Source organism: Pelodiscus sinensis, chromosome 2, assembly GCF_052426305.1.
Source record: "Pelodiscus sinensis isolate ZL-2025 chromosome 2, ASM5242630v1, whole genome shotgun sequence".
NCBI classification, from domain to species: domain Eukaryota; kingdom Metazoa; phylum Chordata; order Testudines; family Trionychidae; genus Pelodiscus; species Pelodiscus sinensis.
In genome coordinates this window covers 186,444,736-186,470,712 of record NC_143053.1, presented here as the reverse complement: position 1 = coordinate 186,470,712, position 25,977 = coordinate 186,444,736, and the positions used below count along the sequence as shown (strand labels likewise).

General features: G+C 43.6%; 1 protein-coding gene across 1 annotated transcript in view; it reads left to right on the top strand.

Annotated features, from left to right (window-relative positions):
- Positions 1-25,725, top strand: part of CMTM8 (CKLF like MARVEL transmembrane domain containing 8) — a 44,915-nt gene extending 19,190 nt beyond the window's left edge. The window contains exons 2-4 of the mRNA XM_006134298.5: positions 13,353-13,526; positions 19,526-19,642; positions 25,138-25,725. Of these exons, the coding sequence (XP_006134360.1) occupies positions 13,353-13,526; positions 19,526-19,642; positions 25,138-25,221 (375 nt within the window). The 3' untranslated portion in view covers positions 25,222-25,725. The remainder of the gene's footprint in view (positions 1-13,352; positions 13,527-19,525; positions 19,643-25,137) is intronic.
- The last annotated feature ends 252 nt before the right edge of the window (positions 25,726-25,977 follow it).

Sequence of the window (25,977 nt, the reverse complement as noted above, 5' to 3'; positions counted from 1 at the left end):
TTATCAGAATATTTATGGGGAGTAGGGAGAGCCGGCTTTTCTTGAAGTGTATATACAAAATCTTAAAAATCTACACCAATTTCCACCACTTAATTAAGAATGCAATTTGATTTACATCCCAATATGAATTTAATATCTTGAATATGCATGTAGGGAAAAAAGGAAAGATAAGTTTTATAGCAAGGAAGGGAGTGGGGATGAGTGCCAATTGCCAAATATAATTAGAAGGGGCAAGAACAAGGGAATAGATCCATAAATATTTAGAAAATGCTCAGATATTTCAGTTTTAAGAACATATGTAAGTACCTAAATAGGCAGGACTAGACTCATATCTAGGAACTTAGTTATTTTCAGTTATACACATTTACTAAAATGTGTCCTATTCCTTCTACAAACAGGAATTGAATACTTCTAATATTCAGAGTTCAGTAAAAGCCACATGCAATCAAAAGCATATTATCATCCTGTTTCCTTCAAGGAGAGTACGTTGTAGTTGTAACTTTTCCTCAATTTAGAACCTGCTTTGCACACAGTTTGCTGCCAGTAATTTTTAATTTATTTTAACAAAGTTTTTAAAACCATCCAGTTTTTCCATTGGAAGTGTTGGGGGCATTTGCTGCCAACACACTTCTGAGAGCCTCTTGGAAACTGTGTGAATCTGTGCTACAGCCACATGCATAGAATTTGTGTGTGAACCCTGGTTTTCATCTCCACAAGTACAGTCTCTATCACGTGACCTTAGACCCTGATAATGCTCCAGCTATCTTCTCCATGGATGAGGGGTGTAAGCAATAGTTGACTACCTGATAAGCCTAGATTTATCGAGTAGTTGAGTCACTATTCAATTAGTCGCTTACCCCCTCCCCTCGTTGCTGCTTCTATATCAGAGGCAGCAAGAGGGGGTTCCCCCCAGCACGCTCTCTGCGGAACGGGGGTGGGGAGAGGAGGCAGAGGCACAACAGGGGGGAAATGGTGAGAATTGGGACTGAAGCAGTCCTCATTCACACCAGGCCCCAACTGCTGCACCTCTGCCTTTTAAATGTAGTAAGAACCTCATGGGTGGCTCTCATTACATTTAAAAGACGGAGGCACAAGTGCCCCACCCTCCATAATTGACTAATTGAGTGATAGAAATTCCATCGATTACTCAATTAGCTGATTAATCAAAATTTAACATTCCTATTGTGGACCAATACAAGAAGAGCATTACACATTTTGGCTACGTCTAGACCAGGTATGTCCAAAGTCCGGCCCGCGGGCCAATTCCGGCCCGTGTTCCGATTTAATACGGCCCCCGCTTCCTCCCCTCTCCTGGCTCCCCGGCGCTCTTTTGAACTGGCGCGCCCAGCGTGCTGCTTCCGGCCGCGCCGCCGCTGCCCATGGCCTCCACGGTCCTAGAGCCTGCCCTGTAGGGCACGTCCGCAGCCCCGCTTCCCCTCTCGGCTGCAGGTTCGCCCTGCCCCCAGGCCGCCGTGAGGCCGGCGTGCCCTGCGCTCTCCGCCCGCCTCCGACCCTGCGGGCCCTCCGCCTTGGGGCTGAGAGTGCGGGGGACGGCCCTCACGCATGTTCACTTCTTCAAATCTGGCCCTCTTTGAAAAAAGTTTGGACACCCCTGGTCTAGACTATATCCCTCTGTCAGCAGAGGGATGTAAATGAAGCACTTCGAAAGTGCAAATGGAGCCAGGATTTGATAGGTATTTTTATGAACTGAAGACTAGGTATTTTCTCTAGAGCCACTAACCAAAAATAAAGGATGAAAGAGGAGACTCCCCAAAAAGAAGGTACGTGTGTGCATATATGGAGCATAATGCCAGACAACTGTCTCCTCTCTCACCAGCAGCACCAAGAGCATTAAGGTTTTGGTGATGCTAGATTGTTCCTCCTGGTGCGCACACACTGCATCCCTACCTTTGCCATGTATCCCCCTACTTCCCCTCGCCCCGCGGCCCAGATTTCCCTCAGCCTGTAGTACGAATACAAAACCTAGGGGGGTGACAGTCCTGTGGCTATTACAGTTCAGGTGGTGGGATAAGGGTATGTGATTGCTGTAGAGCCCCGGAGGGCCACTGTGATGCAGTCTGCCACACTGTGCGCTTCCCACAGCTAGTCCGCCCAGGCAGGACTCCTGGGGAAGCCAGAGGACCCTGTACTCCAACTCTGCAGTCAGACATGACTCTCAGCCAGCTGGTAAAACAGAAGGAACACAGACTAAAACAGAGCTTGTTGTAGGTACAGAAAACAGGACCAATCAGTCAGGTCCATCTTTGGGGGTGGAGAGCCCAGACGGGCCTCTCCCTGTTTCCCCAGCCAGCTCTAGTCTGACACTGTCTCCAGCCCCTCCTGTGGCCTTTGTCTCTTTTCTGGACAAGGAGGCCACTTGATCTTTTTGTTCTTCAACACCTTCAGTTGGCACCTTGCAGGAGAGGGGCCCAGGCCATCAGTTGCCAGGAGACAGAGTGTGAGCCATTCTCTCTACAACAATCAGGCAGCCTTATCCCTGCACCTAGATACTTAAGAAATGCATAGGGGAAGCTGAGGCACGCACACTGTATTCATAAACCAGGTACCAAAAATATCAAGTTCCTCAGTCTATGGCATTTCTAAACAGAGCTTGGTAGCCGTGTTAAAAACCAACCACTACAGGGGAAATAAAAAGAAACATTATTACACTACTGACAACCAAGCAGTTTGACACTGTGTGTTCATAACTAACACACCAAGATTTGTTCAAAGCCTTCTCTAGACATCTATTTATAGCCTATCAGCCTCTCTCCAATTCCATCCCCCCCCAGAGGAAAGTCAAGGGAAATTTAACAGATGTAATCCTGGACCCTAAAACCACACAACTGAGAGGAAAGTGGAATTCCTATCCAAAGGTCACCATGTACAGCAACAACTGGGCCTAGAGATGTGTGCTCAGACTCAAGTGGAAGCCACAGGATTGTCCTGTTCCTACATTATTAAACTTATTTTATTCGTGTTACTGCAGCATCAGTCCATACACATACACTGGGATCCTCCTGGTACACACACTGCAGCCCTACCTCTGCCATATATCCCCCTACTCCTCCCCCAGCCTGTAGTATGAATATAAAACCTAGTGGGGTGACAGCCCTGTGGCTATTACAACCCACCCTCTTCTACCAGCACCCTCCCCTCCCCCCTCTCAATGCGGATTGCAACAGGGATGGGAGGGGTGATAATTCCTTGGGAAAGGAAGAACACAGAGCAGGGACATCTCGGGAATAATCCCTTCTGAGGAGCTGTGGGGGATCAGATGGGGGATAAAAGGAGGCAGCAATGGGAGGCGGGGGGACTAACCTCTCTGGGGGAGAAAGGACCGGGAACTGATAGTCTTCTGGAGATGAGAGGCGGCAGATAACCCCAAGCGGCTGGGAAATCACTAGGGTCATGGCTTGTCGAGAGGTCAGTCTGCTCCAGCATCACCATCAACGTGCTCCCCTGCACCAGGTATGCAGGTATGTGGCTTGGGGCGGACCTGCCTATGGGCGGCTCACACACACGGCGGCTCGACCCCCCGCCTCCCCGGAGGCAAAGGAGCCTCCCCGCAGCGCGGAGGCCATCTGGTCCCACTAGTCCCAGCCTCCTGAGCCGTGGGGGCTGAGGCACGCTCCAGGCAGAGCCAGGGGAGAGACCTCGCTCCATATTGGTGGAGCAGAGCCCCCCCCGGCTCTGAATATTGGTGGAGCATGGGCACCACGAGCCCATATGACTCGCTGCCTATGCCCATGGAGAGGGTCAAAAGCAATGATTGAAGTGGTCAGTGACCAGTCAGAGAAGGGGCAGCAGCTCTTCTCCTTCCCCTCATACTCAGTTCTCCATTTCCCAGAACTCTGGGCTACCATCTCCTCCGCTTCTGAGCCTGTTGCAGAAGGAGAGATGGTGGCTTAACAAGGACATTCAGGTGAACATACAGGGAGGGGAGGAGGCACTTGGTATAGAGGTACAAGAAGACTTTTCTGAAGCAGATGGGACCGGTCATGCACTGACAGATCTTGAGCATCAAGCCTCATGAGGAAGACAAGCTTCCTGTTCCCCAAAAATCTTATCTTAAGGCGCAAGTGACTTTTTATGGTCCTTTGTGTGGTTGCTTAAAATACTCTATAGGATTGAGAGTAACTTCCTGCTTAATAATTCTTCTCTATAGGGTAGTTCCACCAAAAGGACAAACAACTTACTAAGTAGCCGATCAAGAGACCCACACTGCAGGCATCTGTTCCCTCCACAGCACCTTCCAGGCACCTAGAACATCACAGGAACAAAGCTTGAGTTAGGTGCCTAGGCTCTCTATGCTGAAGGGGTGAGATAGGATGCCTTAGAATGCACTCCACAAAAAACAGCACTGTAGGTGAGGAGCCATCTAGGCTAAAAAATGGGAGAAGCCAGCCCAAGGGGTATATCCTAAGTCTTAATCCTCTCATGGAAGCACCTAATGGTTGTAGGAGGTGCTTCTCCCTGCTTAATGATCTGTAGACAGGAACCTGTCTCCTGGAGTTAGGTGGCTTAGGTGCCTAAGCCATGGGGGAAGATGGCTTTATTCTGTTGTGTCTATTTTGTGGTCTACACACAGTATGAGTCATTCATATATATGTGTAAACTGCCACTTGTACCTTGCAGACATTCTAAGAATTGGCTCTGAATTGCCTATAAAAATAATTCTAGTGTTCAAAAGAAATGTTGTCTTTTTAACAGTGGAAAAACGGTCACTTTCACTCCTATGCCAAAATGTTCCAAAAATACGTTAAGAAATAAGTGATTGTGCTCCCTATAGAGTGGATGTACGAGGGGTTGTTTTAGTTACATAGGATACCAATAGGCCAGTGGTCACCAACTGATCGATCACCATGCCCCTAGAAGTCAATCGCTGCACCCAGCTGGCCGGGCGGCTGCCTCTCTTTGGTCAGCCTGCCCAAGCTGGGCCACGCTCCAGCTGGGTTGGAATAACGGGGCTGCCACCCAGGCAGCTGCCCCTATTTGTTAACTTGCTGGCTGCAAGGAGGGGGCGAGGGGAGAGACACACGTGTGCAAATGCATGCGTCCCCAGACCGTCTCCTGCTCTGGGAGGTGGCGGGGCTGGGCCTGCTCCACAGAACCAGGGCTGGGCAGCTGGCACACATGGTGTGCCGGGGGCCAGGCTATGCCGCGCTGTTCCCCGCGGGCCGTGTGCAGTGTTGGGGAGCCCCTTTCCCAGTGCCCCACTGTGCCCAGCCGGGCTGGAGCTAGCCCTGGACTCTGCCTGCCCCAACCCCACCCCTAACTCCAGAGCCCCTACCTGCAGGCAAAGGGCTGGGCTGGGCTGGGCAGGGAAGAAACTGCCCCCACCCCACCCCGCACTGCAACGCTGCTCCTGGGAGGCTGCAAATCCCAGTGCTGCTGCCGTACCTGTGGGTGCACTGGGGGCACAAGGATGTGGGGGCAGTGGTTGCACTGAGGGGCATATGGTGATGCGGGGGATCAGGCTGCGGGGGAAGAGTGGGAGGGGGCAGAGGTTGCACTGAGGGGTATGGGGCGATGCAGGGGATCAGGCACAGAGATCATGGGGCTGAGAGAAGTGAGGCTGGAGCAGAGGGAAGATTGGGGGGGGGATATAATTTTACTTTGCAGAAGCTGCACTTTCCTTTACTCTCCACTTCTTCGCCTCCCTCCCCAGTTAGCTATTCGGCTGCATTCTCACCCTTTCACCTTTTCTGCATTACTCCCCCAACTCCCGTCCACTTCCAAACTCCCTCTCGTACTCCCACCCCTTCTCCTGCCACCAAACACTCTTCAAGACCCTGCCATTCTCATCCTGTCCTGTATCTCACCTCCCACCCAGATCCTGCATCCCTATCCCACTCAGTGGCAGTCCTGTCTTGCACATTGAGCCCCTCATTTTTGTTCACGCTCCAGATCCTAAGGGGTGTCCACAAAATCCACTAACTCTGGAACCCCAGAAAAGTAAATCTGGCCTATGGGAAGCCCTGAATCTTAGTTCTCCCTGTCCCTTCCCCTCACTCCGTGGGGGCTGGAACACCAGAAGGATGAGGTGACTCATTTGGGGCCATATCCATGAGGGTTGGGGGGTTTTTGGAGGAGGTTTTTTCGTTTCTCTTTTGTGTGGTCCCCAACTGATTTTCAGTGGGTCAGTGACCCCCTACCCAGAAAAGGTTCCCCACACCTGCCATAAATAAAGAAAACATTGAAACCTTTTGAGTTCGATGTAATATTTTACTTTATTTAAAATGAAGTTTGTTAAACTAGCATGCGAAAGTTAAAACACTGAATCTGTTTAATAGTTTAAATTAAACCGTTCTCCCCAGCTGCAGCACTAGCAAAATGGCTCGGGTGTACTTACGTAATTAATGGTGAGTTTTCAACAGGTAGTCTGCCGAAAGGTTTGGAGTGGGCAGGGCCTCAAGAAAGGGTTGGGGTCTTAGGGAAAGGATGGGGTAGATCCAGGCTTGTCCTGACATTTAAAAAGTGATCTTGGTTGTAAAAAGTTGAAGACCACTGCAATAGGCTAATTGGATTAAAAACTCTCTCTGGAGACGCAATTCAGATATGTTTATGACAAGAAAATACATCCGATTTCTTATGTTTTGGCTTTGCAGGGGGGAAAAAAACCTGTTGTACAGTATCTAGCACCCCCTACATATACCTTCCTCTCCTCACCACCCAAGTGTCACTCTTGTTTGAAAAATACAGGACAAAGATATTTTGATTTTTTTGTGGGTGGATTTCTGGCAAATGTGCCACACTCTGGGCTGTCCTTGTACCAAAGTAGAATATGCCGCTGCATAGTGCAACTGAAAATTTGGGGCATCACTGGGTCCTAAAGTCCACCCATTCGCCTCTTCCTTTCCCTGTTCTATGGTTTCACTTGCTCAAAGAGGATCTAGTTAACTTTAAAGCGGAAAAAGCCTGCCAGACCTATTAGCAGAACACTGAACCTTTGAAAGAGCCATTCAAGTGGTAATGAAGCCATTTAACAGGCATTTGCCAACCCCACATATATACGGTTAGTTTCTGAATGTACTGTGTTAATACAGGACCTTAGTTTTAAATTAATTTTTAAAAATTTGTCATTAGTGCGTTACTGAAAATTATAAAATCACATCTCTGAAAAATCATCCCCCTCCCTCTGGCTGACATCAGGCAGAGGGACACCAGTTTAACAGTACTGCATAGGGCCACAAAAATCCGAAAGAATGGTTCCTGGCCACGCTTTTTTTTTTTTAATTTATTTATTCTATGAAACCTTATGAAACCTGGACTCTTTCCCCATTGACTCTTCTATGATGAGGGTTTTTTTGGGTTTTGTTTGTTTGAATAGCAATTTTAAATTATATTGCTGAGCCAACAAGTGACGGCAAAAAGAAAATAACATCAGTTTTCGTGGAAGAGACAAGGTGGATGAGACCAACGTCTGCTGATGGAAAGGAAAAGTTTTGAGCTTCACAGGAGCTGTCATGAAAACTCTTCCACCAGCATAAGTATGGTCCAATAGAAGAGATTACATCTGCTACCTTGTCTTTCTCATGTCTACAACGCTACAAACAATGGAAATTATGAATTTTAATATGGAGAACCACAGCATTTGTAATGTGGGTGTCATAGTGCAGTTTGAAGGTGGTACGTTCACGTCATTCACTTCTTGCTTTTTAGTAACAGTTTGCTGTTTTATTTAATTTGTCCAGCTAAGAGAGAAAGAACAGTTGCGTATATCCGGAATAGCTGTAAAGAGCAAGGATTAGTCATAATTTGTTTTGTCTTTGATAGCACCCGTGACATATGATGAGCTGCTGATTACACCAATAGTGCTGCAAAACTTTTCATTTAAAAAGTGAATCCAAATGTACATACTCACTAGCCTGAGGTTCTGAGCATCTCAGCTCTTGACTTCAGTGGGCATTGCAGATACAAAAAAAAAAGGGGGCACTGATTTGGGGATAGATATGTAGCTGTCTAATTTTAGGGACCAGAGTTTAAAAATGTTGGCTTTGTCACATAGTGTCTGCCTATTACTTAATATATATTATGTGCTAATGCACATACGTTTAATATTGTACGGTCGGGTGTGGCGGTGCATGCCCGTATTCACAGCTACTTGAGAGGCTAAGGCTAGCAGATTGCTTGAATTCAGGTGGTTTTGGCACATGGTGTCCAATACCACTAATAGCCTGGCCAGTGGGTGGCTGAAGGACTGGCTAGAACAATATATGTTGTGATTGGTGCTCTCTGTGAGGGCTGATGGGCCAATTGATCGAGGTGACAGTTCAAGTAATGGAAGTACCTAATTAAGGAACTGCCAGATTATTACAGCATTGAGATCCTAATTAAAATCCTAGACCTTAATATACTTCAAGGAAAAACTACCAATCCTTATGATGTAGCAGTTTTGCTCTGTAATACACTGTGTACTGTGGCAAAACAAGAGCAAATTCACAAATGTGTTTACCCTTTGCAGCCCAGAAGCTCTCTATACTACCTCACATATGCATCAATTTCTTCTGTCCTTCTCTTGCTAACTTTTATCTGATTTCTTTTTGCTGCAAGATTCCAGATTTACCATATAATTATAAATAAGCCTGGCTTTCTGTATTCTTATTTACTTCTAAATTAAAAACAAATATTTTAGTCAATATTGATCATAATTTGCTGTGTCCTTTTCATGTATAGCATTTGTGTATGTATTCAGCTTCCTGTCTCACAGTGCATTCAAAGCAGTGCATACTGTCCCGTATTATTGCATACACACTAAATTAAGCAATGTGAAAAGGTTTCCTAAGTAGCTTGATTGCTATCTTCTGCTTTATGGTATTAAGCACCTATCAGTTTTTGTTGACATTCTGTATTCTTGACATATGTGAAATGTGGTTTTGAGGCTGGTGCAGTTCTCCACAGCGAAGATTTGTTATCTAGCGAGCATGAGGAAGTACGAAACAAAGTATTCTTTGCTTTAGCAGCTGCATGAGTGCAGCCAGTTTCTAACCAGCCACTGAAAGAACAAATGCCACAATGTAAGGGACAAACAGAATATTATGAGGTAGGCTTGCATCATTGCGGAAACTCTTAACAATTTAGCATGCTAAGCCCAACATGAAGATAACCCTACAATGAAAGCAATTGTTCTGTTCTCTATCCTAGATATCCATGTTGCTTTGACTTCTTTGATGTTTTGCTAAATGCTGACTGCTATATTAACTCAACTAATTTACAGTACCAATTTACCCATTTGCTGTATTATTTCACCAAATACAGTCGTGGTTCCCAGTGAGAGTCAGTGACCATGAAATGGTCTGACTTTTTCAGTTCTAATCTAGACATCTGAAATACAGGCAGTCCCCAACTTACGCGGATCCGACTTATGATGTCGGATCCGCACTTACGAACAGGGCTTTTCTCGCCCCAGAGCTCACGGGCGGCGGGTCGCCACCCGTGTCCTCCGGGGCAAGAAAAGCTTCTCCTGGTCTCCCTGGTCTTCTGGGGGGGGTTCCAGCAAAGCCGCTGGACCCCCCCCCCCCCAGCAGACCAGGGGGACTGGAGCAAAGCCGCCCAGGCGGCGGGGGTCCCGCCGCCTGGGCGGCTTTGCTCGGGTCTCCCTGGTCTGCTGGGGGGGAGGGGGCGCAGCTAGTGCACCCCCCCCCCCCCCCAGCAGACCAGGCTTTTGTTGTGGGACGCCTCGGGTAGAACAGCTGGGGTGCTGCCGGGGTTGGTCCTGTGGGAACCTACCGGGCAGCGCCCCAGCTGTTCTGTCCTAGGCTCCAGATTCAGCAGCTGTTGAAACTGATCAGGCTGATTCCAGGAAGCTGGGAGCAGAGCAACTCTGCCTGTGGCTTCCTGTAGTCAGCCCCGTGTCAGTTTCAGTGGCAGCAGCTGAATCTGGAGCCAGTTCCGACTTACATACAAATACAACTTAAGAACAAACCTATAGTCCCTATCTTGTACGTAACCCGGGGACTGCCTGTACTGTTTGTCTGTTAGTTCCTGTAACATACAGTAACAGTATCCTAATCCAACTGAATGTCAAATATACTCTTAATACATTAATTGTTATAGTTATGATGAATATGAACAAATAACCTTTTAGAGTGTATATCTTACAAGTTTCCAGGAACAATATCTGTTCTGCTTCTTAATTACTACTTAGACCACATCAGTGGTAAAGCAATTTTTCAATCAAAAAATAATAATAAAAATTCAAAATACATTATTTGAAATGCATGCCAGACAAATATTAAAATGCACATACTCCTGAGATAAGTGAGCAATATGTATGAAAATATTGTTAGAAAAAAGTATTCTTTTTTGGTGGATATCTGAACGAGGTTTGTTCAATTATGTAATTAAATAGAACAACTTCAACAGGAGAGATTGGGGGGGAAGCCCATCAGACTATTCCATAGCCTAGTGGTTCACTTGCTCATCTGATTCCTCCTCCTCCTCTGACAGCTGGGCAGTTGAGCCAAGGGGCCTCCCCAGGAACTGGGTAAATACCCTAACCACTAGGCTAAAGATCATAAGGGAGGTTATCCTCTTGCTTCCTCTTTCCCCCCCATCCCTGTGTTTGTTGTGAACTGACCTTAGGGGCCTGAATCTAGTAGATGTGATCAGAGGCCATCTAACTGATCAGGCCCCGTGCATGATTTAGATAGCCAAATGCCTGTCTTTCTGGGCTTGTGGATTGCTTTGGGGCTTAGGCAATAGATAGATGCTCAGGTGCCTAGACAGAGGTAGCAGTGTGCATGCCCAGAAGCAGAGGCATCTACTATGGTTTGGCAGTAGCTAAGGAGGCATTTTGCAGATCACAGTGATGTCTGAAAATGATTTAGATTATGAACCATAATTGTTCTTGGATGCCAAAGTGCCTATTTAAAAAGCTGCTAATAATAATTTTGGCAAGTATTCTTATCAGGATTTTTTTTTTGTCTCTCCCTCTGTCTTTTTTTTTTTTTTCTTGGCATTTGCCAATAATTAGGCCCATAGGGTTCAGACAATTACTTGTAAAACCTGTATCCCAATTATTATTGATATAACTTATAGGTAATACATTTGGAATAAAGTGATGACTAGGTATAAAACATATTTTTTATTGCAAGTATGATACCCTTATAATGGTATTTAATTGACTAAACAGTTTTTATTAACGTGGTTGCTGTATTAGCATTTGATTGTTGGTATTAATGTAATCAGCCAGTAGTTTGTGCAACATGAGGCATTAGATAACTGAGTTGCTGTTGCTTGTAGAATGTTGTCAGAACTAGAAACATAATGAACTACCTGAAACCTTTACACTCAGCTGATAACCTTTATAAAAGGAGATAGATGCAGAACTGTAATTGTTCTCTTAATGTTGCTTGGAATGTTTGTTGGGCATTGCTGACCTCCAGTGGTAGGTGAAGCTAATCACAGGTTGTTGGATCCTTGGACATACATTCCAGGACTGACTACTTATCTAAAAGTGTCAATGAGAAATCAACTGATATCAAGCAGGATTCTTTTTATCTCTTCAAATAGCAAGTTCAAAAATTGACATAAAACAAACAAGAATACACTGTGCATATTGGGGATATAAAATCCCATTTAATTAGCTAACCAGTTTAACCAGTTAAATTTAACTGGTTAACTTATTGAACAGGGACAGGTGTGGGGGGAGGGGAGATGGGGACCGAGCTGGAGCCACCCCACTGCAGCGAGTAGGAGCTGCTCTGGTTGGGCTGGAGCACCCCTGCCTGTGGCATGCCTGTGTCAGGCCTGCTGCAAACAGGGGCTACTCGGGCGGGGCCAGAATGCCCCTTGCCTGCAGCAGAAGCAGCCTCCTGCCCACAGTGGGCAAGGAACTGCTCCAGCCCCCACCAGTTAACCATTCACATTCCTAGTGTATATACATTAGAATACAGTACAGGTTGAACCTCTCTGGTCCGGCAACATCCGTAATCCGGTATGATTTCAGTTAGCTGTATGTCCACTTATTATGGCTGTGGCCAATTTTCCTATGGTCCTATAAAGTTTGTTTACAGCCCCCAGTCCTGGCTCTCAGTGTTCTGTGCTGTTGTTTAGCTCTAATTTACCCCTAAAAGCCCAGTAAGCCACGGAAGTGTTGGTAATGCTGCTAGACAGTATTGACCTCCTGTGGTCTGGCAAATTCTCTGGTTCGGCACCAGTCAGGTCCCAAGAGTGCTGGATTAGAGAGGTTCAACCTGTACAAAGAAACAAGATGGCAGACTGAAGGGGTGAGCTTGGATGACAATTTGAAGGATAAACTCAAGTCCTCTAATGTTTTCAGAACTAGCAGAGCAAGACTCTGTTTGGAAAGTCAACAGGGCAGTGTAAATTATAGTGGCTTTTTTTTAAAATTTAGCCTTTTACCTTATGACCTACATGATGTTGAAAGATTTTAATACTAGTGATTTATGGACTTAAGTCATGCACCATTGAAGTCTGTGGGAACATAGCCCCTGAGTAGCACTGGAGCTGGAACAAAACTGATGGAAGTGAAGCTATAGCATAACTATTTGATTCTTTTGCATTTTTCCCTGACTGTGTAAGTATGCAATGGGCAAGAGAACCATTATCTTGTTCTGTTACTCCTCGCTAGGTGACTTGCACTATTGGTGTGGAAGAAGGAAGAAATCAAAATTCGTTTAAATATTAAGAAATTTAGGTCCAGATTCTGGCCCTGGTTTCTCTTTAGATTGTGTAAATTTTTTGCTTTTTGCTATTATGAAGAAATTCAATTATGTTCTTCTCTAATTAAGATTATAATTTATGGGCAACTTGCAAAAATGCATAAATGGGAAAAATCTTAATATTCAAATGCAGTTACTAACATTCACAGTAATGCTGTCACCCATTTTTCTGTGCAGGAATGTCTGTCTCATTTTCCCTCTTCTGGCTAATATCCCACATCAGTCTACTCAGGTTTTAATCTCTTCATGTCCATAGAATACATGAGAATTTTACTCCTTTCCATTATTTTAATTATTGCCAGGAATAACTTAAGTTATGTTCAATTTCTCTGCCTCCCCACTCTCTCACCACCACCGTGTTTCAATTTTACTGAAAGGAGCAATTCAGAAAGAAATGAACCGTCTCTTAAATAGCTACAAAATCACATTAATTTATGCTTTCTTTAAAGGGTGCTTGCCCATATTTCTACTATACAACATCCAGTCCAATTCATCTCTTAATTAACTTTTTATTGTTGCATAAAAGAGAAGGTCAGTGCCTTCTTCACTGTGCAGTGTTGACTTGGCTTGAAAATTACATTTCTGAAAGTGGATGGGGGAGTGTGTTCCTGTTCTAAACCTGTATGACATTTTTTTTTTTCTCTCTACATTTTTTTTTTACAGGTGCTAGGGTTGCTGGTATGGACACTGATCGCTGGAACAGAGTATTTCCGGTATCCTGCCTTTGGCTGGGTGATGTTTGTAGCTGTATTTTACTGGGTTCTTACGGTGTTCTTTTTAATCATCTACTTGACTATGACCTATACTAGGATTCCCCAGGTGCCATGGACCACAGTGGTAAGCATGCAGAATCTTTGTTGCTGTGCTTTTTTTTGTATGTTTACTGAGTACCAGAGGGAGACAGGCATTGATGTCCCCTATAATTGTGGCTAAAGAACTATGTGCTTTCACATTCCTTTTTCTTTTGTATTTTAACATCTATCCATTTTCCTGACACTATCCGTCACATAATTTGTCTAACACATGATCTACTGCACAGCCCCTCTTCCTAAATCCAGACTAGGTAAGGCATACGTCTGAGATCCTTTTCCTTTAATTTTCATTTCTTACCATACCTAAGCTGCACTACCAACTTGCTTACTCAAAAGACGAGAGAGCTCATTCACTCTGAAGTCATTGCTACTCTTATTATGTGGACTAGCTAGCCAGAATATCAATATAGTTTAGTACAATGTCAGGCTTTCTTTGCCTAACCATTACAGTTCCATCAACTCATTTCCTTTGTACTTTTATTTGGGTCATTGGTTCATCAATGCTTTATTTTTTTCCAACAATGAATATGGAAATGTGTACACATGGCATGTGCTCTAATAAAGTGATTCTCAAACTATGGATCAGGACCCTAAAGTAGGTCATGACCCCATTTTAATGGGGTCACCAGGGCTGATGTTAGATTTGCTGGGTCCTGGGGCCAAAGTCAGTGCCTAAGCCCCACCACCCAGAGCTGAATCCGGAGCTTGAGGGCTTCAGCCCTGACTGGTGAGTTTCAGGTTACATCTTCAGCTGAATCCTTTAAGCTTTGCCCCTCCTCCTGCCTGGCACAGCAGGATTCAAGCTTCGCCCCCCCTCCCCCCCATCAGTTTTCATTATCAGAAGAGGTGATGTAGTGACGTTTGAGAACCCTTGCTTTAATACAGTGTAGCTCTTTGTCCCGCTGCAGTGATTAAAGATTGTCATGTAATGATACCTCCAGGAATACTCCCACCCAAAATTGGCAACCCTAGGAGGATAGCAATAAAGGCTCTTTCTTGGATCTTTTATAGGGATTAAACCTGCATCTGAAAGCCTGAGCCTGTACTGCTTGGCTACGTCTACCCTGGCCCCTCTTCCGGAAGGGGCATGTAAATTTCACGAGTTGTCGTAGGGAAATCCGCGGGGGATTTAAATATCCCCCGCGGCATTTAAATAAAAATGTCCGCCGCTTTTTTCCGGCTTTTAAAAAAGCCGGAAAAGAGCGTCTAGACTGGCCCCGATCCTCCGGAAAAAGTGCCCTTTTCCGGAGGCTCTTATTCTTACTTTGAAGTAAGAATAAGAGCCTCCGGAAAAGGGCACTTTTTCCGGAGGATCGGGGCCAGTCTAGACGCTCTTTTCCGGCTTTTTTAAAAGCCGGAAAAAAGCGGCGGACATTTTTATTTAAATGCCGCGGGGGATATTTAAATCCCCCGCGGATTTCCCTACGACGACTAGTGAAATTTACATGCCCCTTCCGGAAAAGGGGCCAGTGTAGACGTAGCCCTTGAGTTAGGACCAAGTTACTCAGAGGCAATAGTAGATTTATAAATCTGTATATGACCTAGCCAATAGAGGGGGACATAGTGCGGCTGTGATTTGTGAGACATTTTAAATTGCATGCCAGTTCAGCTTCTTATGAAATACTTTCTATTAGTAGTTTATCTTAGTCACAGTATGGCAGTATATTTGTTAGTCAAAATTTTAATGAAAAAACAAAAACCTAGAAGCTTTTTGCTACCCCAGCCAGCCTATTACTCACCATGACTCATCCATGACCTAGTATAATTCTATTGTGGTGTGTGTCTAATATATGATTTTTATATAGCTTTTGGAGGGTTCTAAACGTAAAGATTTTTGTCTGGAAATGGAAGACAGGAGAGCGTGATGATTACCTGCTGTGTTTCCTCCCTCTGGGGCATCTGGCATTGGTCCCTGTTGGCAAACAACATACTGGGCTAGATGGACCTTTGGTCTGACCCAGTATGGCCATTCTTATGTTAAAGATCATTAAACAGTTTTAAAGCATTTTTTGTAATATAAAGGATATTTTACTTTCATGTGACAACTTCTTATTACTTTAACAGTCATGACACACAATATTTTAATTAATACTCTGACTCTTTAGAAAGCCAGGGCAAAAAATCTTGTTTGTTGCCATGCGAAGTAGCTTGTTGTAGCAGTATTGGTCTGTACAACTAGGGTTATGTTCAAATAGCTTTTATACTTTCAAGTTTCAGGAGTAGCAAATGCCTTTACAATTATAACACATCCCTAATTTTGGTAAGGGTAAGCGACTAGTTGACTAGTCAACTACCTGATAAGCATAGGTAGCAAAAAAGTTAAATTATTTTACTGCAGTACTGTACCTTGATGAGTTCAGAGATTGTATGTTTGTTTGTTTGTAATTACCTTTGACGTGTAGTCAAAAAATAAGATCGCTAACATCAATTTGAATTGTTTTGGTGACTGCCTTCATTCATTGTATTTATTAGCAACAGAATCAGACAAGGTAGCAGCTTGCAGATCAAAGGAAGTGATCTAGGTGGTAGACAACCTGACAAATCTGAAATGGTCTCCACCTGTTTATAGAGCCAAGTGTTTAAATTTTTTCAACTTGCTTAACAGATAAGATTGTTTAGATGCAGACTGAAAGGGCAGCCTCCGTGATAGAAGAACTTTAGAGAATAGAGGGGGAAGGAGGGAGAGGAAGGAATGCCAAACTGCAAATGCTTGGATTTCAGGTTATTTTACACAGTGCTTCTAGAAGAGTTTTGTGTTATGACCTATGAATGAATTGGACCCATCCAATTTGTGGTTGACTAGGAAGAATACTGGATCTGCTTCCAGTATAAATTGCTGTTGCTTCCCTTTAGCAGGACCAGATGCTAGCATCTCTCAAATTAGGTGGGTTTTTGTTTTTCCCTATACTCCAGAAATTGTTAGCCCAAACACACATTTATTCAATGCAGCATCCAAACTTTATTATTATCCTACTTCATAAATTATTGCATATAAGATGTACTTACTTTACTGCAAATTAACCTAACGTCACCTGTCCCAAAATTGTCTGCCCTTAGAGTATGTGTGTGTGTGCACATTTTTCATTAAGAATAATGAATGGAAGGCTTTAAATTAGTACATTTGGATTTAAGAAGCAGATGGTAATTTAACACGAACCCTTTGTTTTGAATAATACATTGGTAATAGGGGCAAAGTAAACTTGCATTTGGCTCCATTCTTCCTCACAATGTTATCTCCCAAAGCAACACTTTACAAAAATAATGTTCTTCCTTCCTTTGTGCATGACAAGATATCGCAAGGATTTGCAGCTTTCTAGGATAATTGGGTTTCTTTGGAGGAAAAACAAAAAACTAACAGACCGTCTTTTGAAGACTTGGAAATAAAGGGCCTCTTCATGAAATTCCACCTGAGCCTGATGACTCAGAGGATCCAGTCATTAAATTCGTACCTTGATACTTTATTAGTACAGGTTGAAAGCCTCTGAATAAGACCAGCACGAAAACAAAGAAGATTACATGTTTTGCACATTTTAATTTTGTCTTGACAAATTACATTTGAATCCTAAATCTTGGGCTGCAGGGCTTCACGTGAATGGCCAGGCTGGGCTATGTGCTTGTGTGTGTGTGGATGAGTGCTTCTTTCCCATCATACCATGGAATGGCAGCAGATGCTCTACAGCTGTGACTTACACAGCACTTCTGAGACTGCAATAGCTTTTATGATTCTGCAAGGATCAATGGCTGGTGAATTCAGTAGCCTCTAACAAGAATCAATAAGTCTCACCTATTTAGGGTGAGGCTTACCTGTTAACCATTCACATCCCTAGCATGGGTAGCAACTCCATTACATCTCAATCAGTGGGGGCTGGAGCAACTCCCCACCAACCATGGACCAGGCGCTGCTCCAGTCGAGGGGTGTGTGTGTGTGCTCCAGCCAAGATTCCTTCTAAGTTTCTCTGTCTTTGGGCAGAATACATTTTGTTAAGTGCACTGAGTAATGTGCAGATGTGCACCACCAATAGAAACACATACTGTCCTCTGTGAGAAGCTGTGGCACCTGATTCTCTGCTGAGCAGGCCACCCAAGCGCTCAGCTTACAGGGACCACTGGCTCCAGCCCAGGCGCAGTAAGTGGGGGTATCACTCCAGCCCAGCGGCACCACCGCCCACGCCTGCTGCCCTTTAATCAGTTAACCAGTTAAACATTATTTAACCAGTTAATCAATTAAATGGAATTTTACATCCCTAATCCGCACAAAATTCTCTATTATTCACATACTCTACAGCACCCACTCTTACCCATTCCTAGGGCTCAGGCCTCATCGTACACTCTGCAGTTTGCAGGGTCTTTTACCAGTGAAAGAGCCTTATACTGTAATATCCTATTTAACCTTTATTTATTAGCAATCCCCGTAACAGAATGCACATGCTAAGCATACAATGCTCACCGTTCCCAATAGGACAAGATGAGCTTTTCTTGATGGTTAGTCAGGACGAGGCCCATCTGGGGGGCTCCAGTTTCTGCATGGTGTTATTGACACGGAGTTGAGGTCTGGCCAGTGGTGACTGCTGGAGAGGGACACGGGGGCACTGGCCAGGTGACCATTCCTCCAACTCCACATGAGCAATCAAGCCCCACTCTGCTCTCCTGGCTCCCAACCATGTCGTTCTGCTTCCTGCCACTGAGAAGTGTGTGGCGTTCCATCCTAAACTCCCTCCCCCAAGCTGTGTCTGGTGAGTGTGAGGGTGGACCTGGCCCCTACTGCTGCCACCAGATGTCCTACTAGTCTCCTGGGGGGGCCCCAAAACATGAGCCTTGGGGTGGTTACCCTGGATTGCACAGTTCTGCTGTCTGCTAGCTGCTTTCCCCACACCCCTCCCACAATGGCCCGAGTCTGGCTGCTCTGATCTTGCAGCTGTGTCCTGGAATTGGTTCACAAAGAACTTCCTTTTGGACCCCAGTTTTTATAGTGAAAATTGAGTCCTGCTTAGCTACACCTTAACTAATTATTTTACTAACCAGTCCTAACGTACTGTAGCAGAATCACCTACCCACTCATACTCTACCAACTTTATTAATTTACACCTGGCAAAATTAATTATTTAGCAGACAACCAATTAAAGAGCCAGACAGAGCTCATGCAAGCAAACAGTAGGGAAGTGAGGACCATAATGATAGAAAAATAAAGAAATTAGGTTTCACAACCCCAACTGTTGATAAGTAGTTTCCTGTCCAACAAAATACTATCAAATGAAGTTTTCTTTAACTATCTTAAGATCTGTTCCTTTATCTGGTGATATTGGGTGCCATTAGGACAGGGTCCCCTTCTTCATAGCCTGGTATTACACTTTTTTAATGTAATTTAGATGGAATGAGGATATAACTTCCAGCTTCCTAGCTGCTCTTTCAGTCTGGCTGTAGATGAAGATTGTTAGGCTTAAGGCCTTACGATATGGCTACAGAAAAAGGCTGTATCCTTACACTTACACAGTTGGGCTCCACAGTGTGCAGGGTGTCCCTGCAATATTGTGCTCAGACAATCACTTAACCATGGGAGCCCACACCAGTTCTGGTGTATCTGGGAACATCTGAGGCTGTAGTTGTGGGGCCAGGATATTCATAATGATTTCTTAAAATGCAAATGTACGTCCAAAAAGGCAAAGGGAGTAGGGTGCATTCTCGGGATCAGTTCGGAGAAACCACTAATATTACATTCAAATGCCTTCTATATTTTTGTGAGTTGCACTTGCCATTATAACACTATTGCTAAAAATGTTGGATTATTTTAATCACAGCAATAGTAAGCATAACTGGGAATTATTTTCAACTACATAGCTTGGAGGTGTTTACATGAGAGGCCAACTTCTACACACAGTTCCATCTATGCATTCCCACTGAATTTAGTAGGGTTTTTAGATATAACTGAGAGGAGAATTTTTCCCTCTAGTAGTAGAGAGTGGCAAGTAGAAGTACGTACTTTATATCAAATGTTTTAATCTTATTTTCCCCCCTGTTCTGGTCTAGGGTCTCTGCTTTAATGGAAGTGCCTTTGTTTTGTACCTCATTGCTGCCATTGTAGATGCATCATCAGTTACCAACGAGGAGAACAGTCACAATTACAACAGCTGGGCAGCGTCTTCAGTGAGTTAATTTTTTTTAAATTAATTAAAAACTAATATATTCTGTGCATGACAATGTCACATCAAGAGTGTAATTTTCAAAAATGTGACCCGAAATGGGAATATCATGTCTGCATTGTGATGGTGCATAATATACCATAATTCAGAGGAAGATAATATGTAATTTAATTAATGCTCTAAATTTTCATAAGTGACTAGTGATTTTTGAATGCGTCAGTTTTAGGGTACCCATCTTAAAAATACCTTCGAGTGGCTTGTTTTTCAGAGAGAAGGGCGTTGAGCACTTCCAGAAAATCAGTTCTCTTCGAGGTGATTTCTCAGGTGCCTAAAATCACTAGCTATTTTCTGAAACTGTAGATCATTGCCTTGCAAGTATCATCGCAATCCAAAACCGTTGATTTGGAAGGTCTCATGCATTCGCACGTCTCATGCACATAAAAAGTTATTCCATACGCAGAAGGAACGTTGTTCCCAACCATAATTCTTTTACATGGTCAGAAGCTTCAGGGGGGTAGCCAAGTTAGTCTGTACAGAAGAAACAACAAATAGTCTTGTAGCACTTTATAGACTAACAAAACATGTAAATGGTATCATGATTTTTTAATGGGCACAGCCCACTTCTTCAGATGATGGGAGTTTTGAGATTAGGATGTGCAGACCCAAAATAAATAGGGGAGAAGTGGAGAGGAGATGGGGGGTGGCGACAGGGAGCTAGAGGGAATCAGTAAATAGGGAGGAACTAGTTGAGAACTTGAAAGTGGAAGACAGTATAGGGGACAGTGATCACGAAATAATAGAGTTCATGATCTTAAGGAAAGGCAGAAGGGAGACCAGCACAATTGAGGTTATGGATTTCAGGAAGGCAGATTTTGATAAGCTCAGAGAACTTGTAGGTAAGGTCCCATGGGAAGCAAGACTGAAGGGAAAAACAACTGAGGAGAGTTGGAAGTATTTCAAAGGGACGTTGTTAAGGGCCCAAAAGCAAACAATTCCGCTGTGTAGGAAAGATAGAAAATATGGCAAAAGACCAGCTTGGCTTAACAAGGAGATCTTGCATGATCTCAAAATAAAAAAGGAGTCATATAAAAAATGGAAACTAGGACAACTAACAAAGGATGAATATAGGCAAGCAACACGGGAATGCAGGGGCAAGATTAGAAAGGCAAAGGCACAAAATGAGATCAAACTAGCTACAGGCATAAAGGGAAACAAGAAGACTTTTTATAAATACATTAAAAGCAAGAGGAAGACCAAGGACAGGGTAGGCCCACTGCTTAGCGAGGAGGGAGAAGCAGTAACAGGGAACTTGGAAATGGCGGAGATGCTCAATGACTTCTTTGTTTCGGTCTTCACCGAGAAGTCTGGAGGTGTGCCTAACGTAGTGAATACAAGCAGAGAGAGGGTAAGTTTAGAAGATAGGATACACAAAGAACAAGTTAAAAATCACTTAGGAAAGTTAGATGTCAGCAAGTCACCAGGTCCTGATGAAATGCATCCCAGGATACTCAAGGAGCTGATAGAGGAGGTATCTGAGCCTTTAGCTATGATCTTTGAAAAATCATGGCAGACAGGGGAGATTCCAGAAGACTGGAAAAGGGCAAATATTGTGCCCATCTATAAAAAGGGGAATAAGAACAACCCAGGAAATTATAGACCGGTCAGTTTAACGTCTGTCCCAGGGAAGATAATGGAGCAGGTAATTAAGGAAATCGTATGCAAACACTTGGAAAGTAATAAAGTGATAGGGAATAGCCAGCATGGGTTTGTGAAGAACAAGTCATGCCAAACTAATCTGATAGCTTTCTTTGATAAGATAACGAGCCTTGTGGATAAGGGAGAAGCGGTGGATGTCATATACCTAGACTTTAGTAAGGCATTTGATACGGTCTCGCATGATATTCTTATTGATAAACTAGGCAAATATAACTTAGATAGGGCCACGATAAGGTGGGTGCATAGTTGGCTGGATAACCGTAGTCAGAGAGTTGTTGTTAACGGTTCTAAATCCTGCTGGAAAGGGATAACAAGTGGAGTTCCTCAAGGGTCTGTTTTGGGACCCGTACTATTCAATATCTTCATCAGTGATGTAGATATTGGGATAGAGAGTACTCTTATTAAGTTTGCAGATGATACCAAACTGGGTGGGGTTGCGACTTCTTTGGAGGATAGGGACATAATTCAAAATGACCTTAGCAAGTTAGAGAAATGGTCAGAGGTAAACAGGATGAGGTTTAATAAAGAGAAATGCAAAGTGCTCCACTTAGGAAGGAACAATCAGTTCCATACATACAAGATGGGAAGCGACTGTCTAGGAAGGAGCATGGCGGAAAGGGATCTAGGGGTCATAGTGGACCACAAGTTGAATATGAGTCAACAGTGTGATGCTGTTGCAAAAAAAGCAAATATGATTCTAGGTTGTATCAACAGGTGTGTTGTAAGCAAAACTCGTGAAGTCATTCTGCCGCTCTATTCTGCACTAGTTAGGCCTCAGCTGGAGTACTGTGTCCAGTTCTGGGCGCCACATTTCAAGAAAGATGTGGAGAAATTGGAAAGGGTACAGAGAAGAGCGACAAGAATGATTAAAGGTCTAGAGAACATGACCTATGAAGCCAGGCTTCATGAACTGGGCTTGTTTAGTTTGGAAAAAAGAAGATTAAGGGGGGACATGATAGCGGTTTTCAAATATCTAAAAGGGTGTCACAAGGAGGAAGGAGAAAATTTGTTCCTCTTGGTTTCTGAGGACAGGACAAGGAGTAATGGGCTTAAAGTGCAGCAGGGGAGGTTTAGATTGGACATTAGGAAAAAATTCCTAACTGTCAGGGTGGTCAAATATTGGAATAAATTGCCAAGGGAGGTGGTGGAATCTCCCTCTCTGGAGATATTTAAGAACAGGTTAGATAGACATCTGTCAGGGATGGTGTAGACGGAGCTTGATCCTGCCTTGAGGGCGGGGGGCTGGACTCGATGACCTCTCGAGGTCCCTTCCAGTCCTATTATTCTATGATTCTATGATTCTATGAGTAAGTATCTGAAGACTGGGTAGTTAAAATGAAGCAGATAAGAATCAAAGTCAATTGATAGTATCCTTCCTGACATAGTTTGTGTAGACTCCTTGGGCCACTTCATCTGAAGAAGTGGGCTATGCCCACGAAAGCTCATGATACCTTCTACATGTTTTGTTAGTCTATAAAGTGCTACCAGACCATTTGTTCTTTTACATGGAGCAGCTGCAGATTACACTTACTTTGCAGGTTATTAGTATAGCTTCAGGTGCCTCTCTAATCTGTTCTGCTTTTGCAATTCCTATCTTCTGTGTGAATTGTGTGTCTGCGTACTTTGTTTTTTTAAATGCAGTGATCAAAATAGAGACTTTGACATCAGTTCTCTTGTTCTCTTGGAACTGGAGGACCACAAGCAGCACATAATGGAGGCTGGGGGAGTTCTCCCCAAAACTCGCACTACTGGGAAGGAAGGGCAGTGGCAGATTACTGCACAGCACATGTACCCAGGACCCCCTGGAAAAAATCTTCCCCTGCCAGGGCTCAGAGCTTTTCCATTCTTGGAGTCACAGCAGAGGGCAAGGGGTAGAAAGGAGCAAGCAGTGGACAGAGCCTCAGGGAGACAAGGTAGAGTGGGATGAGGTGAGACCATGTGTGGAATGGGGAAGGGGCTCCAGACTTGGAGCTCCAGCCAGGTTCAAGAGTTCTGCTGTGGCCCAAGACAGGTCATGCAGTCAGCCCTCACCTGTGCCCCTGACTGAAGTCTCAGTCTCCCTGCCACAGCCAGGGCCACAGAGGGAGCTGAGAGCAGCAAGTGGGGGGCAGGGCCACAACTAGAAGAGGCAGGGTAGGGGCCTAGTGTCCACAAGGGGAAATGTCACCTATCGCCCATGTGAAGGACCTCTTTCCTCTCACTTACTTGCTGTTTAATAGGGTGTTGTTTGGGGTTTTTTCCCCCCTCTAGGCACCTCTTAACTAGGGATATTAAAATGCATTTATTTGTGTACACATGTATCTGCTGAAATTGTCATCAGACACATGTTTACACATGGGAGGGTGGGGAGGCGCAAGCACCAGATCCCATTCCACCTCCTCTCCACTGCCTCTGTGTCGGAGGTGGAGGGAGCAGTCAGCTCGGCAGGAGTTGGCCGATTCCCTGTGTGTACCAGCTCCAACTGAGCCCCCTTTTCCCTGCGCTGATGCCTCTTTATGAGAGTTAGTAGCATAGGGGGGCATGCAGCTCCAGAGGTGCTTCGTGCTTGGAAGGGAGCCAGCTTTTAAACCAGTTCCCACCCCCTCCCCTGCGGCCTCTGATACAGAGGCCGCAGGGGAGTGAGCGGCTGCATGTAATTGAGAGGGTTAACCAATGAGCCCAGGCTCATCAGTTAACTATGTATTTGACTACATGCTCATGTGCCTGCTTGTAACTGTAGGTCTGTCATTCAACGGGTGTTGCTTCTGGCAGGAACTTGTTTGCTTCGATAAATTTTTTTGTGCTGATTCAGGTTTTTAAAAAGTTCATTAATGCTCAGCAGATCAATCAGATCATTTGAGATGTCATGGGACAACTTCTGATACTTTTAGTACTACTTGCACAGAGTGCGTGTTTATTTTTTTTAATTAACTATTAACCCTGGATTACTACTCTGAGAACTTGTGAAAGGATCCTCTCTCTGCTGCTTATTCCTTAAAAAGAGATTTTTGAGAATTCAGTAATAACACAGTCATCTCCACCCAACATCCTCTCTCAACTAAAAGAAAGCTTTCCAATTTTTTTTCATAAGCGGTTCAGGAAAGACTCAAAACTAAGAATGCAACAACACTCTCACGGTGTTGTATATTAACCATACTTATAGTAGTTCCTACAATTTGGTCCTGATTTAAACACAACTCACCAATAGATGTCATGAACTTGTTGCCATCCTTACACAGGTATCTAATCTGAGCCATAATTTTTCTAACCTTGTGTTCAGTAGTGCTTTGCTCCAGTAGTAGTAAGAGTAAGAAAATCAGGTCCGTGACATCATATTGAACATGATATATTGTTGGTATTAACCCTTTTTGGTCCTAAATTTGCAACCCAATTCATCATTGCTTAAGATAAGCTATCTATTTAAAGTAACTTCTGTTGATAACAAAAGCCTTACCATTGGTGCTGTGAGGTATTAAAATAATATTGAATAGCTAATGCACAGCTGTTTGAGTAATACATAAGGAAAATAGGAGGGGGAAAGAAACTGGGAAAAGAACAGTAAAAGCTTGACTCAGTCATGATTATTCACTCTGAATAGTGTCTTCCTCCATCAGTATGATCCCATTGGAATAACAAAACAAGGTCCTTCTCTTTGTGAGTTAAGTTGGCAGGATCAGGTCCTAAATAAGCACCATTTTTATGAATATAACAATTTTGTTTTATGAAAAGGTTTGACTAATAAAGAAAGTGCTCTGAAAATATTCTAATTTTTTTTCTAATTTTTTCCCCTTTCCTCTCTTACAGTTTTTCGCCTTTATGGTTACCTTCTGCTATGCAGGAAATGCCTATTTTAGTTTTATATCGTGGAGATCACGGACCTCACAGTAAATATTTTCTTAAAAAAAAAAAAAACTGTGTATATAAAATCTCAGGAAGATTGTATTATGTAACCAAAAGGCTGGGGTTTTGTATACTATTTTTTCATTAGAATTTACTAGAAAATTATTTAAGGTGTAATTAAAAGGAATACTTATTTATAATATACTATTGCTTTTAGTGATGACTAACAGATTTTCTCAGCATTGTATGATAAAGTATTACAAGTAGCAAAAATTAATACTTTTTTATCTTTTAAAATTAACGTGGATTTTCTTAGAAATTATATAGCTATTGTAATTAAGCAGGTAATGAAACTTCAGATGTGCCAATTTTCCAAATGTAACTATTTTTAAATGTTACAGCTGTAATTTCTGATTTAAATGCCACAAAATTGAAAACAATGGGATTTTGATAGTCTGTTTTTTTTCTGTGCGTGAAAAATTAAGCACAAGAATGCTTTGAAATAAAAGACCTGATTTTGTCCATTTAAATAAATTGAATGTATTAAACATTTTGAGGAGGTGGGCAGACTTTTTTCATTCAGGGTCATTCAGATGCTATGTAAAACTCTGATCTTCCTAATTTACATATTCCATTCATCGCCTTTCTGCTCTCCAGTGAGGAGGGCTGCAATTAACTGAACGCGTAAGTTCTCCTGATGGACTGTTGCTTCCAGAACTTGAGCCCATTACCTTGCTGATGAGCCTGACTGGTCCAAGAACAAGAAGCAACAACTGACCTAGATCTCTTGTGTTTTACTTGAAT